The following is a 13,583-nucleotide window of genomic DNA, read 5'->3' as shown; positions in this document are numbered from 1 at the left end:
GGGACCCAGTGTTCCAATGAAAGTGTCCTAAAGGGAGTCTGATGAGGAAGCTCCTTGCATTGGGTTTCAAAGACTCAGACTAGTTTCAATTCCACCAAATCCTTCCAATCTGGCACTGCTATCTGTGCATGACAGTTACTACTCCACTGTCACAAACAGATTCCTTCTGCCTCTGTTAATCAAAGCTCAGAACAGTAATTGTTGGCAAATGGTTTGCTGAGATTCCCAACAAAAGCACTTCATGCTTCCTGGTCTCTATGTAGCCCCACCAAACTCTGTGGCTACGTCTACACTGGCAGCTTCTTGTGCAAAAACTCTTCCAAAAGAGAGCGTCTACACTGGCATGTGCTTTTGCGTAAGAGCATTCATGCCAGTGTAGACACTCTCTTGCGCAAGAAAGCTCTGATGGTCGTTTTAACCATAGGGCTTTCTTGCGCTAGAAATTCATGTTGCCTGTCCACACTGGCCTCTTGCGCAAGAACAGTTGCGCAAAAGGGCTTATTCCTGAGCGGAAGCGTCAGAGTTCTGGCGCAAGAAGCCCTGATTTCATACATTAGAACGTCAATTTACTTGTTCAAGAACATATGGCCAGTGTAGACAGGCAGCAAGTTTTTGCACAAGAGCAGCTGCTTTTGTGCAAGATCGCGCCAGTGTAGACACAGCCTGTGTGATCACCTCAGGGAAATGCTGGTGGGAGTCACCAGCTGCAGTCAGACACAGGTTGGGTTTCTGTCCCTTTCTTAAAGGCTCTGTTCATTATCTTCCCAAACAAAGCAAGACAAATATATAAGAAGCAACACTAACAAGACTGTGGTTTGGATTCAGTCTGCCAGCTGGCCCTATTCACCAGCAAATATCATCCCCTGGTCTCTTCCCCTGCATGCTTAAGCTCTTCTTTATATTACAGCTGAAAGTGTGGGCTAGTCAAGAGTGTGGGGAAGTGGTATCAGCTTGTTCCTAGCACCTGTGTGCTGGGCTGGTCTCTGGTGTAAGGTCAGCTGCTTCTTATTTCTCTCCTTGCCCTGCCTCCCAACTAGGGGCTTAAAATGGCAGATTGCTTGCTTGCAGTGAGTTTCATAAAGTCTCCTAATCTTATAGGACAGAAAAAGTAAAGCTGTCTAGAATACAAATAAATCATCTCCTGACTTGAGATATGCCCCTCTGTCCAAGGGGATTTGTCTGACTGGGTGTGCTTTGATAAATGGCACCCTGATTGCAAGAGTAATTTATTTTTATGTCCATTTTCTAGACTCATTTCTCTTTAATTTGTGATTTATCATGCTCCCTTGTCCCATGTCATATCAGGGGATGAGCTACAGCACTATAGGTAACACACAACTCTCAATCGTTTTCTTTAATGCTCTGACAGAGATGTATCCTGTAATTGTTCTTTTCCTTTGTGGAGAAGCTTCCCCCCCAGAGGCATATTCTCAATGCACTCCCTAATAACGTCTCCTCAAAAAGGTACATTGTGCTCCCCTTCTGCCTGTGGAGCGCCAAGCATTTCATTAACAAAGGGTACGTCTACACTACAGAGTTTTTTCAGAAAAATGGCCTTTTTTCTGAAAAAACCCTTCACTTATGTCCACACAGCAATCGCGTTCTTTTGAAAAAAAATTGAAAGAACAAACGACGTTGGTAAACCTCTTTCTACGAGGAAGAAGCCTTTTCCCGAAAGAGCTCTTTTAGAAAAAGGCATGTGATTCTGGGGAAGAGGGAGTTCTTTCACAAGAAGAGGAAAGAGGAAAAAGCACAGGTGCCCTGGTGGCCACTCCGCCCATAGTAATCACAGCTTAATTGCGAGATAACGTCCATTCGTGTGGATGCTATCTTTTGAAAAAGCAGATTGCTTTTTCGATGCGCTTTGGTAGTGTGAACGCTCTCTTTTGGAAGACGTTTTTTCAGAAGATCTCTTCCGGAAAAGCTTCTTCCGAAAGAAGCCTGCAGACTAGACATAGCCATAGAGGAATTTGGCATTACAATTTTCAGGATGGTTGGGGAAATAGCCCCATTTTTCCAGGTGAGGAAATTGAGGTTAATGAACTTGCCCATAACTGTGCTTTAGCCAGCAATAGGCCCCAAGATTTCAAAAGTGCTTAGTTGACTCCACTGGGAGCCTAGTTAGGACTATGTGGAGGATTTCTGAAAATCCTCTGCCATGTCTCTCAGCTCCCATCTCTGCACCTTAGCCATGAGGCCTCTGCATCTCATAGCTACTTCACTCCTACATTCAAACAATGCTGCTCTGAAACCTGCAAGCCTTCCCATTAAATTAGCTGAGTCATATTTTTAGCAGGAATTTTTTTTGAAGGGGACAAACTACTAACACCATTCTGCACAATTTATCTGTTATTTTGTGGCCCCAATGTAGAACTTTGCATCGGATTCCTTGACAGTTACTCTTCTGCATTTTCAGTATCATGTATGGTTCAGTATCAGTATGGTTGCTATAGAGCTAGGTTCTCTCTGCATGGATGAAATTCTAAACGAGTATGCATCAAGCCCAGCTCTACCCATGGTTACACAGAGGTGTCTCCCAGAAATGGGTCCTAGGACTCTGTCCTGTCAACACTTATGCATATGTTTAACTTCATAGAAACATGAGAATAGTCTAGTCATGTCAGTGGGACAACTGATGTAAGGGAAGCTAAGAATGTGTGTAAGGATTTGTAGATTTGGGGTCCTAAAGTCTATCCTGTTTTCACCTGGCTTGAGGGGTGTGACAATGGGTTAATTTGTATGAATCTGTCGCTTCCATAACGGGCTTGATCAGCCAAAGACAGCTTGCTTTGAGGATGTCATGCTGGTAACTTGATATCTCATGGGTAAGTAATAGAATGGTTACACAGAATGTCAGACAGAACTAGAATTTGGATTCACCAACTTGCTCATGAAGTTTAAATAAAACTGAGGTGAATTAATCTCTGATGTCTATTGAAAGCAGATTCAATTTTTTTCCTAATCCATGTTCCAACAGACCCTTGTGAAAATGCAGGACCATATCTCCCTCTGGTGTAACTTGGTACAACTCCATTCAATTGCTTGTTCAATGGAGCTAAACAGACTTATACCAGCTAAGGTTCAGCTGTTACTGTGATAAAAAATAAGCACTATGTGAAGACAAGTGAAAGTGTATTATTGTTAGTCTGATGGGTAGGGGATAGCAGGGCACCAGCCATTTCACATAACACGGGCTTCCTTTTGCTCGGAAACCACTGGGTCCCCAGAAGAGGCCAATCAGGGAACATTAGCTGTAGTCTCTACGAGCATGCTGAGCATTCAGAATGACTGTGAATTTTGCCCTTCTCTTCATTTAGAAAATCTTAGCTTGCCAGATCTTTCAGCCCACCTTTGAAGAGGCAGCATGATAGTCTCAGTCTGATCCATTATATCCCTTAAACAAACATGGTCTACAGAGTTGAGAGTTTTGAGGGAGATTGGGAAGATTAAAAGTTTCATTTTTAAAATATTCTACCGAGTGGTTAGTGGTGAAGCGTTCCCTCAGGCACAGAGCTGCGACTCCTTACTCAGAACGGTGGTGTGTGACACAGCTCCCCAGGCAATTGCTTATTCTCTAAAGACTCTTTTTTATTAGCTCTCTTTGTCTGTTTTTCATTCATACTCAGTTTGAATATTTTGCCTCTGTGATCTGCTAGCAGCATCAGCAGTATATTATACTGTTAGCTAGTGAGAGCCTTGCTCCATGGCTGATGCAAGATACATAGGCTACGTCTACACTGGCCCCTTTTCCGGAAGGGGCATGTAAATTTCACTAGTCGTCGTAGGGAAATCCGCGGGGGATTTAAATATCCCCCGCGGCATTTAAATAAAAATGTCCGCCGCTTTTTTCCGGCTTTTAAAAAAGCCGGAAAAGAGCGTCTAGACTGGCCCCGATCCTCCGGAAAAAGTGCCCTTTTCCGGAGGCTCTTATTCCTACTTTCCCCGTGGATTTCCCTACGACGACTAGTGAAATTTACATGCCCCTTCCGGAAAAGGGGCCAGTGTAGACGTAGCCATAGTGTTTACTGTAAAGGCATCCAGATATTATTAATGTGCTTTCTCTCCCTTCTGCTATCCCTTTTTCCTCCCCACAAATGCTGTCAGTGCTGGCGATTGACAAATAGTTTCTGTTTTGTCTTCTAGTATGAAATAAATGTTTTATTTTTGTCCCCTCCCTTTCTATCTTATTTTTAAGGGGCCTGTCACCATAGTTGTTAAATGCAGAAAACTATGACATTAAGTAGCACCAATAAAGTCCAAAATAGAGTTTAACTCTCTGCCCTCTAGTGTTTCCAGCTGTTATCATCTTCTTTGCATGGATGCTGGAAAAAAACTAACATAGGAATCCACCTCCAGTTGGTTTCAGAGAGCTTTTAGCCTCATAGGTTAGTGCTGTTTCTTTCAACACTTAGGGTACGTCTACACTAGCCCCCTAGATCAAGGCTAATGAGGGTGACCGGAATTGCAAATCAAGCCCGGGATTTAAATATCCTGCACTTGATTTGCATGTTCCCGTCCGGTTGCCCTTTTAGAAATTGACTAGCCTGAAGTAACTGCCCACGTCTACACACGATAGTGAAACGGAATTCCAGAATAAAGTCCCTAAATTGAATTAGGTGGTAAACCTCATTCCATGAGGAATACCACCTAATTCGATTCAGGGCTTTATTCCAGAATTCCGTTTCACTGCCGCGTGTAGATGCGGGCAGTCACTTCGGGCTAGTCAATTTCTAAATGGCAACCGGCCATTTAAATCCCAGGCTTGATTTGCAATTCTGGTCACCCTCATTAGCCTCCCTAGATCGATCTAGGGGGCTAGTGTAGACGTACCCTTACAGCTTTACTGTGTGAAAAATAGGGCACTTTTCAGTTATGACCCAGGACGTAGGGCTGCTACCTTTAGAATTTGCCTTTGGGGATGAAAAAGTGAATGTTGTGGGGATCTACTTTTGTGTCATAATGCCTTTGTATAAACTCCATCATTTTGTGATGCAAACTGCACCACAGCACTGCAGAACTGTCCCATGAGGTGACATGACAAAACTGAGTTGGATTCAAAGGTTGTGAAAGTCCTGTGGCTTAGCTTCACAGGCCCATGATGTGAAAATCAAGATGAATGGAGGAGGGTGTTAGGAAGGCAGGAACTTGCTGACTAAAGGAACCTCAGGCAGTAGACTCTGAACTGAATTAGAAATGCAGTCCAGCCAGGTGAGAGTATACAATCTGATTTTGATGTCCTTCTGTCTCAGGTTTGCCATGCTGAGCCTGGAGTTTGACTACATGTGCCAGTATGATTACGTGGAGATCCGTGATGGGGACAATGTAGATAGCAGGATAATTAAGCGCTTCTGTGGCAACGATAGGCCCCCTCCAATACGAAGCACTGGGACTTCACTCCATGTTCTTTTTCAGTCCGATGGATCCAAGAACTTTGATGGGTTTCATGCTATCTTTGAAGAAATTACAGGTAAAGGAATAAAAAAAAGCGCACAGCATTTTATTCTCATTAATTCAGTCTTGCTAATCTTTCTCCTGATTCTGCTTCATTAAAAACTTTCACGCTGTGTTGCCAACAGCAGCTTATGCAGGTAGGTGCAGTGAAGGTACAAAGTCACCATATGGTTTGCTCAAATGAAGCTCTTTTAAAATAGACCCAGCCCCCTTATTAGTGCAAAGACTCAAGTGATTACAGCAGTTTGGGGGGAAGTTTCATGGGTTGACGATGTTTCTTTCTACACCAAAGAACCAGGAGGAGTGACGAAATGGAATTTTTCTGCATAACTTCTTGCAGTCACTGAACTGTTTGAGGTAGTACATGAATGCTTGTTGCATTTCTGGTGTGCTGCATATGTGAAAATGATCTGATAGTCTGACAAACTATTTCTGTTGCTTCACATTTCAGATCAGCTGTTTTTATCCTCCAGTTGTTTTTTTACAGAGCAGCTATGGAAGGCTCTTCCCATATACAAAGAATAACCCCCTCAAATTTCTCTCTTTCAGTGAATATCATATGCTAAATGTTTTTAATGAAAAAGGTAGGTTCCAAAATTCCAATCTATTTATTAAAAACATTAGGTTTGAGTCAGATCTCATTTACACTCTGCATTATTCCCTTCTGCCTGCCTGCTGAAGAACTCTGGGAAAGCTGGTAGCTCCTGCTTTGCATTCTGATCTGCAGTGGGCTACAGGCCTTGGGCCTTTCTTGTATGGGGCAAATCGATAACACCTGCCCATGGAGTTCTTAGCAGACTAGGCTGCACAGTGTGTGGTAGTTTGCCATAGGAAAATCCCACAGGATTAATAACTGCTAACATTAGGATTTCCCAGCTGCTCCCTGAAGTAAGGCTTATGAGACTCCAGACACACATTAGTGTCCCAGATTTAATGGGGTCACATGAGCTGTAAATCTGGTTCCAAAAGGTCAGTCAGTGCATGTAATCTCTGTAGCCAAACCACATCTGAGCTACAAACCTAGAGGGGCTCAGCTGTTACTAGTAACCAGCATGCAGTGAACAGTCTGAAACGTGCACACACAAGGGCCGATCTGTTGCCCCGCTCCTGTATTTAGTGCAGTCACATATCTACTTGCTGTTCCCTATAATCCAATCACAATCACAGCAGGAACAGTTAGACAAGGAGAGCTAGCACTGTGCTAATGACAGGGCTGATGGAAAACAAAAGTTGCCTCCATCAAATGAAACCTAGCCTGGGGTATGTTGCATAGACTGCCCACACTCCTAGGCCTAACATTTTTGATAAGGAGTAGAATGAATTGATTGCATTTTCTCTGCTCAGCATGCACTTTTTAGTATTCTAGCACTGCTCGGCATTTTATTTCCACCCACTATTAATGGTATTTATTTGAGACTGGGTGGTTGCTAGCATGGGAATCCGTGCAGAGCATGATGCAAAGGGGCGACAGTTTGTCAGGAGGCTTCATTGTGCACCTTATTATGAATCTGTCCTAGCCTGATGAAAAGCTTTTGAAACACTCACTGTGTCTCTTTATGTGTAGCGTGAACCTGGCCAGCAGCAGTGTTTCTGGGGAAGAATACAATGTGCGTGGGGTGAGCTGAGGGACTGAAAGCTCTGGCAACATACAGCAAGCTTCAGCATTCAGTCGTCTGAAATCCTTCTCAATGCAAAGCCCCAGGGGTAGCTGACATTCATGTAATAGGCTGCACAGGGCTCGCTAGGTCACTCACCTGCTTTACTGCTGAGAAAAGAATCAGGTAAACACACTCCACAAGGGAGCAGAGGCCTAAAGGGATGTCATAGTATTTGTCGTATCTTAGCGATGGCGTGAAGAACCTAGGAACAGTGGATCACGCCGTGAGCATGCGCAGCAGGGTTGTGTAATTTTTGGTAGTGCCTAGGATACGTCAGCGGGAGGTAGAGACCAGAGTGGCTGGGGGTGGGGTGGAACTAACAAGGGGCCTGATGCTGGCAGCAGTGAGCTAACCAGCCTCAGCTCGCCTTGCTCTGCTCTGCCCCTCCTCTGCCCTGCCCCATCCTTTGGGGGAGGGTATGGAAGCTGGAAAGAGGCAGGGTGGGAGCAAGGACTTGTGAGTGAGGGTGGGGGCAGAGCATGAGCAGGAAGAGGCTGGGTGGGGCAGTCTGGGGCTGGATCACTCGCTTCTGCCTGTGCCACACCCCCTGCTGGCACCGCAGGCTGCTCTGGACCTTGGATCCCACTGAAGTACAGGGCTTGGTGCAGTTGCACCAGTCCTTCTAATGGACAGGATGGTTGTCCTGTTGGTGGAGCTGGGGCCACGTTCCTAAATATTGGTGGAGCACGGGCACCATGGGCCCATATAACTCGCTGCCTTTGGTAGTAAGAGCAGAGGTTTTTCATTTATGTGTGTCCACCCTTGTGGAGCACTTTGTGCTTGGCTCACCTTTAGGCTGGGGACCCTCCATGGGATAGTTTTTGCAGAACTTGGCTCAGAAGTCATGCTTTTGGGCAAATGATGACACTGATGGCAGAAGGGGAAGTACCCAGACCAAATGGCCAGAGGAACTTAGGTAAATGCTAAATCAAATGCAAAAAGTCCCTAGAAGAAAGACCAGTGGGCAGCTAGTTAATAAAAGAAGCAGCTTAATCAGCTACACTGTTGGTAGTGGAAGCAGGTGTTAACCACTCGAGTGCAGCAACGGATACTGTGTCAGGGATAAAGAGTAATCTAGTCATGAGTGACACTGGCCAGAAGTCACTAAGCTGACCTCAGACATTAAAGGCAGAGGGAGGGAGGGAGGAAGACTGAAATAAAGTGAGCAAGATAATTTCCCCCTTCCTCCCCCCCCCGCTACATTGTGGGGTTGCACTCCTTTAAAATTCCCTTGTGGAAGGTGAGGGGATTCCCAGCTGATTTGCTGGCAACAATTACCCATGAAACATTATTAATGTAAATACAAAATCCCATAGGGAGAGGAGCTAACTAGTCTTCAAATTTATAATAAAGACAAGTGAGGTGGGCTTGGCAGAATATAGCTCCCTAGAAATAGACAGGCTCTGGGAATATCCTAAGGTATGTCTACCCTTGCACCCTAGTTCGAACTAGGGATCCAAATGCAGGCATTCGAAATAGTCAATGAAGCGGGGATTTAAATATCCCGCACTTCATTAGCATCATCTCACGGCGCGTTACTCCGCTCATCAGGTGTTTCAAAAGTGAAAGTGCATGCCGGGACGCGTTAGTTCAAACCAAACGCCCTCATTTTTTGAGGCGTAACGTTAGTTCGAACCAAGGGGTTTGGTTCGAACTAACGCGTCCCAGCATGCACTTTCAGTTTTGAAACACCTGTTGAGCGGAGTAAAGCGCCGGTGAGATCATGCTAATGAAGTGTGGGATATTTAAATCCCCATTTCATTGACTATTTCAAATGCCTGCATTTGCATCCCTAGTTTGAACTAGGATACAAGTGTAGACATACCCCTAGTTACGTGAGTTGGTTGGGTAAGTTCTGTTGAAACAAAACGTAGCTAGAAAGCAGAAGACTTCTTTTGCAAACATTATTGTAAAAAACCCCTCCAGCTCCCCAAGGTAGTTATAGATACTTACACAGTACTCACCCCACTGCAGAGACAGGGCTAAATCCTAGTCCATCAGAGAATAATTCCCCTTGACTCCAATGAGACTCAGATTTGATCCATAGGTTTGTCTGTACTGCAGGCTTAATAGATGCTGCCTTAATGGCTTTCTATGCAGCCAGAAAGGAGTGATAATTTTTCAGATGAAAACAGAACACAAGAACGGACAATTATGAGCAGAATTGGATGGCCAAGTCACTGTGTGGGTGTTCTGGTGAGTTTTGTGTTTTAGACTTTTAAAGAATACAGTGCGCCATGACAGATTAAAAACATGCTGGGTCTGGTTTAACGAGAACCACTGCAGTGACCAGTAACGAATAGAGTCAGTGGATATTGATCCCCTGTGGAAGCTTTTGTAACTGTGTTCTATGTCATATGAATGAAGCCAGGGAATAAAGATCCATTTTCATCAGCTTTTCTTTGTGTTACACCAGTACCACAGTAACACACATCCATGCTCATTCATTTGACACAATTGGCTTTACAGAATAAACTGGCAGACAAATAGTGCAGTGTGCTCTCAAGACAGAAGCTATAAATAGGGCACTAACAAATTTGTGGCCCGTTTTGTCCAATTTCATGGTCATAGGATTTTTAAAATAGTAAATTTCATGATTTCAGCTAGTTACCTGAAATTTCATGTTGTTGTTACTGTAGGGGTCCTGGACTTCTGTGTGTATGTATGTATGTGGTTTTTTTTGAAAGGTTATGGTAAGAGGCCTGTTGTGATATCTCTATTGCTACTTCTGTACTGCTGCAGGAGGTGGGCTGTCTTTAGAGCTTGGCAGCTGGAAAGCAGTGGCTCCTGGCAAGAGCCCAGCTCTGAAGGCAGAGCTACTGCCAGCACCAGTGAAGGAGTAAGGGTGACCTGGTACAGTAATGCCACTCTTATTTCTGTGCCACTGCTGGTGGGCCACTGTCTTCAGAGCTAGGTGCTCAGCTAACAGCTGCTGCTCTCCAGCCACCCAGCTCTGAAGGCAGTGCTGAAGTAAGGGTGGCAATACCACAGGTCCACTAAAATAACTGACTCCTCCTGCAACTCTTTTTTGGGTCAGGACCCCCAATACAAGAAATGCTGGTCTTTCCCATGAAATCAGTACAGTATAGGGTAAAAGCACACAAAAAACCCAGATTTCACGGTCTGAGATGCATTTTTCATGGGTGTGAATTTGGTAGAGCCCTAGCTGTAAATAAAAGTACCATTGGTTCTACTTCATTGATTTCAACTGAGAGGAATACATGGCCTGTTGGATGCAAAATATCAGTGCTTCACTGGCTCCTCAGAAATTTCTCTCTCTCTTTTATTTTAAATATTTTAGAACAGCAGGAAACAACCAAATGACAATTTGTAAGCTTTTCCAGAAATTGTTATCCTCCTCAGTCACATTCTGAAATCCTCATATCCATCTTTAAAGAGTTTGTGCAAGGTTTTTGGTGTGGCTTTCACTACCCAACCTAAATACGCATAGCTATACATCTCTGCATGAAATCTGTGTCAGAAATCTCATTTTGATGTTATGAGTGGAGTTCCATTTTTCTTTCACCAAGCTGGGTCAAAGAGACTTGAAAAGCCTGTTTCAGTTAAAACTTTGCAAAAGTATCAGCTGATTTGACGTGTGTCATTTTGGGTTTCATCAAAGAGAGAATTTTAATCTCTAAAATGGATTGTTTGCATTGATCTTGTGGTTAAGGAGGGAGGGGGAGTTTGGGAACCACTGACCCTGCTTTGCACCACCAGCAAAGTTTAGTGGTAGAATTCATTCCTCTCTTATGTTTAAGTGGCAATCAATATATTATTGATAGGCAACTGTGACTTTTAAGTGAATTAGAATTTACTCAATTTATACTTTTGTGGCAATGATGGACTAGAAGTTCAATAAATAAGTTATGAGGAACCTTTAGAAAGTCTCCTAAAAGTGGCAAGAGAATTTTATGGCAAAATAGGGTTAACTGTTCAATTTGAATCTAGATATGACCTTTACAGCTCTAGCCTAACTTGTTAAGATGGATCTGTACCAGAACATCAGATCCAAAACTTCACAGTCTTTAGAAATGTTCCTATTTGATCTGGATCTAAATTCTATGATTTGTGCCTAGTAAGATGTGAGTTCAGGTTGATTTTCTTCCAGAACAGTTGAGGTCACTAACACTTGAAATGGTGCTTGTGTTGCATCCCAGTAGGAACTAGTGGTTTTCATCTGGTATAATAGAGGAAGTACAGAATGTGGAGGGTCTAAACTCAGATCTATGCAATGAGGTGAAGGAGGAGCTGCTTTAAGCAATTTGTTCTAGAATGTATTTATTTTATCTATAAGGGACCATTTTTAAAAGGGGGGAACCAGGCATGGTGCTCAAAAGTGTGTGCAGAACAGAGGCCTTTGCCCATGTAAGTAAGGCTGGTGCACGTGCAAATAATTAGCAATGCACCGAGATACCCATTTATCCTTAAAAATTTCTGATCTCTATGTGCCACTTCTGTAATTGCAGCTGGGTAGTTGTGCCAGGAGCTGTGCCAATCTGCTGGTTCCCTGCCTGCTTCCTTTAACAGTTCAAGGACAACCCTAAGCCTGATTTAAAAACTCATAATAGGGGTCAGGAGGACACAGGAACATCAGTCATTGCATTTACATCCATGCCCCAAGAAAATAGCTGTGCTCCTTTAGGACAATATAGTTCACAAAGCCCAGGGTGAAGTATTGTAACCCCTTGGGTAAACCCTCTGTAACTAGAAATAAGTGATAGATGGGTGAGGGCCAAGAGGGAAGAAGAAAAAAGGGAAAACAACCACCAATAAAATGTTGCACATCCCAAGATCTCCCTTGTAGCAGGGAAGGGAGAGGATTGGAAAACTCCTTGATCCCAATGAGTACTTCATCCTACATATTTAATTTACCTGGAAGGCCTTTGGAAATTGCTGCGATGAGTGCTATGGAAAACCATAGTCAACTAGCTCAGAATCAGATGAAAGATTGTGAATATTCTTGCCTCTCCTTTTGCAGCTTGCTCTTCATCTCCATGTTTTCATGATGGAACATGTATCCTTGATAAAGCTGGTGCCTACAGATGTGCTTGTCTAGCAGGCTATACCGGGAATCACTGTGAAAGCTGTGAGTACAGGCATTGTGCGTGTATTTACGTTTGTGTGTGATCAAAACTCCTATGCTGTCATGAACTCAGCCAACTGGTAACATTTATGTGTAGGTTGATTAGAATAATGGAGGATACAGTGAGCACCCCATGGCTCCTTTAAAGGCCATTGATGACTGCAAGGCCATTTATGTGCATCATAAAAGAGGGTATTTGGAAAATAATTTGTGTTGAATAAATACATAGGGAGACGTATAAAGAAGTGTGCTTACTATGAGAGACGTGCATTCAGCCACTTTCTATACTACAGCAGGGTTCCTCTCTTCTACCATCACCTATTTCAATAGTGCCCCAGGTTTGATGCTATTGCTTTAATAAAGGACAACCTTTTGGGCAGAGATAATCCGCCTACCCTTATAGGCAACAATAAGGTCGAGCAATAGTAGTCACCACTGACACAGGGATCAAGTGCAGAGCAGATCAAACAAATGGTAGCTTCTGATCCTGTACAGATAGATGGTCCCATTTCTAGGTCTTTATTTATTTGTTTTTACCATGCCACGCACATAGTAAAATAACCGGATTGAGGTGAAATCAAGTCTAATATCTGTTTTTGCATTTTTATGCTTGATGCCTGATTAAGTTATTCTGTCTAATGAAGAATCTGAGGCTGAGGAGGAATAGGAATAATGCAATATATGTTAAGATAATGGCTGTGTCATCTGCATCACAATATCTCAAGCCAGTAGGCCTGATGGAATTCCCGGTATTTGATTCATAATTTAACTCTGGGGGTATCTGGCTCATGATTGAAAGAAACAGCTTGCAATGGTATTGCTGAAAACTACTCCAAATAAAAGCTCATGATGCCGTGTTTGCCCATCAAGATTTTCATACTAGGTCTGCGTTAGCCATTATAACCCTGTCCTTACATTATTTCACACCTTTGATCATGGCGTAGATTTCATAAAATTCCTCGGGGCCAAGTTCATCCCTGGGTGTGGCAACTGGAGTGGAGTTGCATCACTGCAATGGCATTGGTCTTTTCTGTCCCTGGCTGTAAGTGAAGGTGAAGAACAATACGATTTTCACAGTTCCATTTCTATCACAAAACTCCCGAGTCAGAGGCAAAAAAGTGAAACCAATTGTACATTAACATGGCGTCAACTTGTCTAGTTTCAAAGGGAAATGCACAGATCAAACCGAATAAATGGCAAAAACAGAGATTCAAACATCCATTTCGGTTTTAGCAATCCAACTGGTGATTAGTAATAGAGTTCAGGGAAGGAGAAATTTAAAATATACGTATAAAATGACTTTTAACACAACGTGTATCCTTTAACTTGATTTAAGCAGGAACAATGCCGTTGGATGACATCCTGGGAATTTTATATCTGATGCAGCA

At 43.3% G+C, this 13,583-nt stretch overlaps 1 protein-coding gene across 2 annotated transcripts in view; it reads left to right on the top strand.

Annotated features, from left to right (window-relative positions):
• Positions 1-13,583, top strand: part of PAMR1 (peptidase domain containing associated with muscle regeneration 1) — a 77,386-nt gene that overhangs the window by 29,054 nt on the left and 34,749 nt on the right. For both annotated transcript variants that reach the window (XM_014574243.3, XM_006124462.4), the window contains exons 5-6: positions 5,250-5,467; positions 12,091-12,198. In XM_014574243.3, the coding sequence (XP_014429729.2) occupies positions 5,250-5,467; positions 12,091-12,198 (326 nt within the window). The remainder of the gene's footprint in view (positions 1-5,249; positions 5,468-12,090; positions 12,199-13,583) is intronic.

This window comes from Pelodiscus sinensis, chromosome 4 (assembly GCF_049634645.1).
Source record: "Pelodiscus sinensis isolate JC-2024 chromosome 4, ASM4963464v1, whole genome shotgun sequence".
Classification (NCBI taxonomy): Eukaryota; Metazoa; Chordata; order Testudines; family Trionychidae; genus Pelodiscus; species Pelodiscus sinensis.
This window is presented reverse-complemented; position numbering and strand designations above follow the sequence as displayed.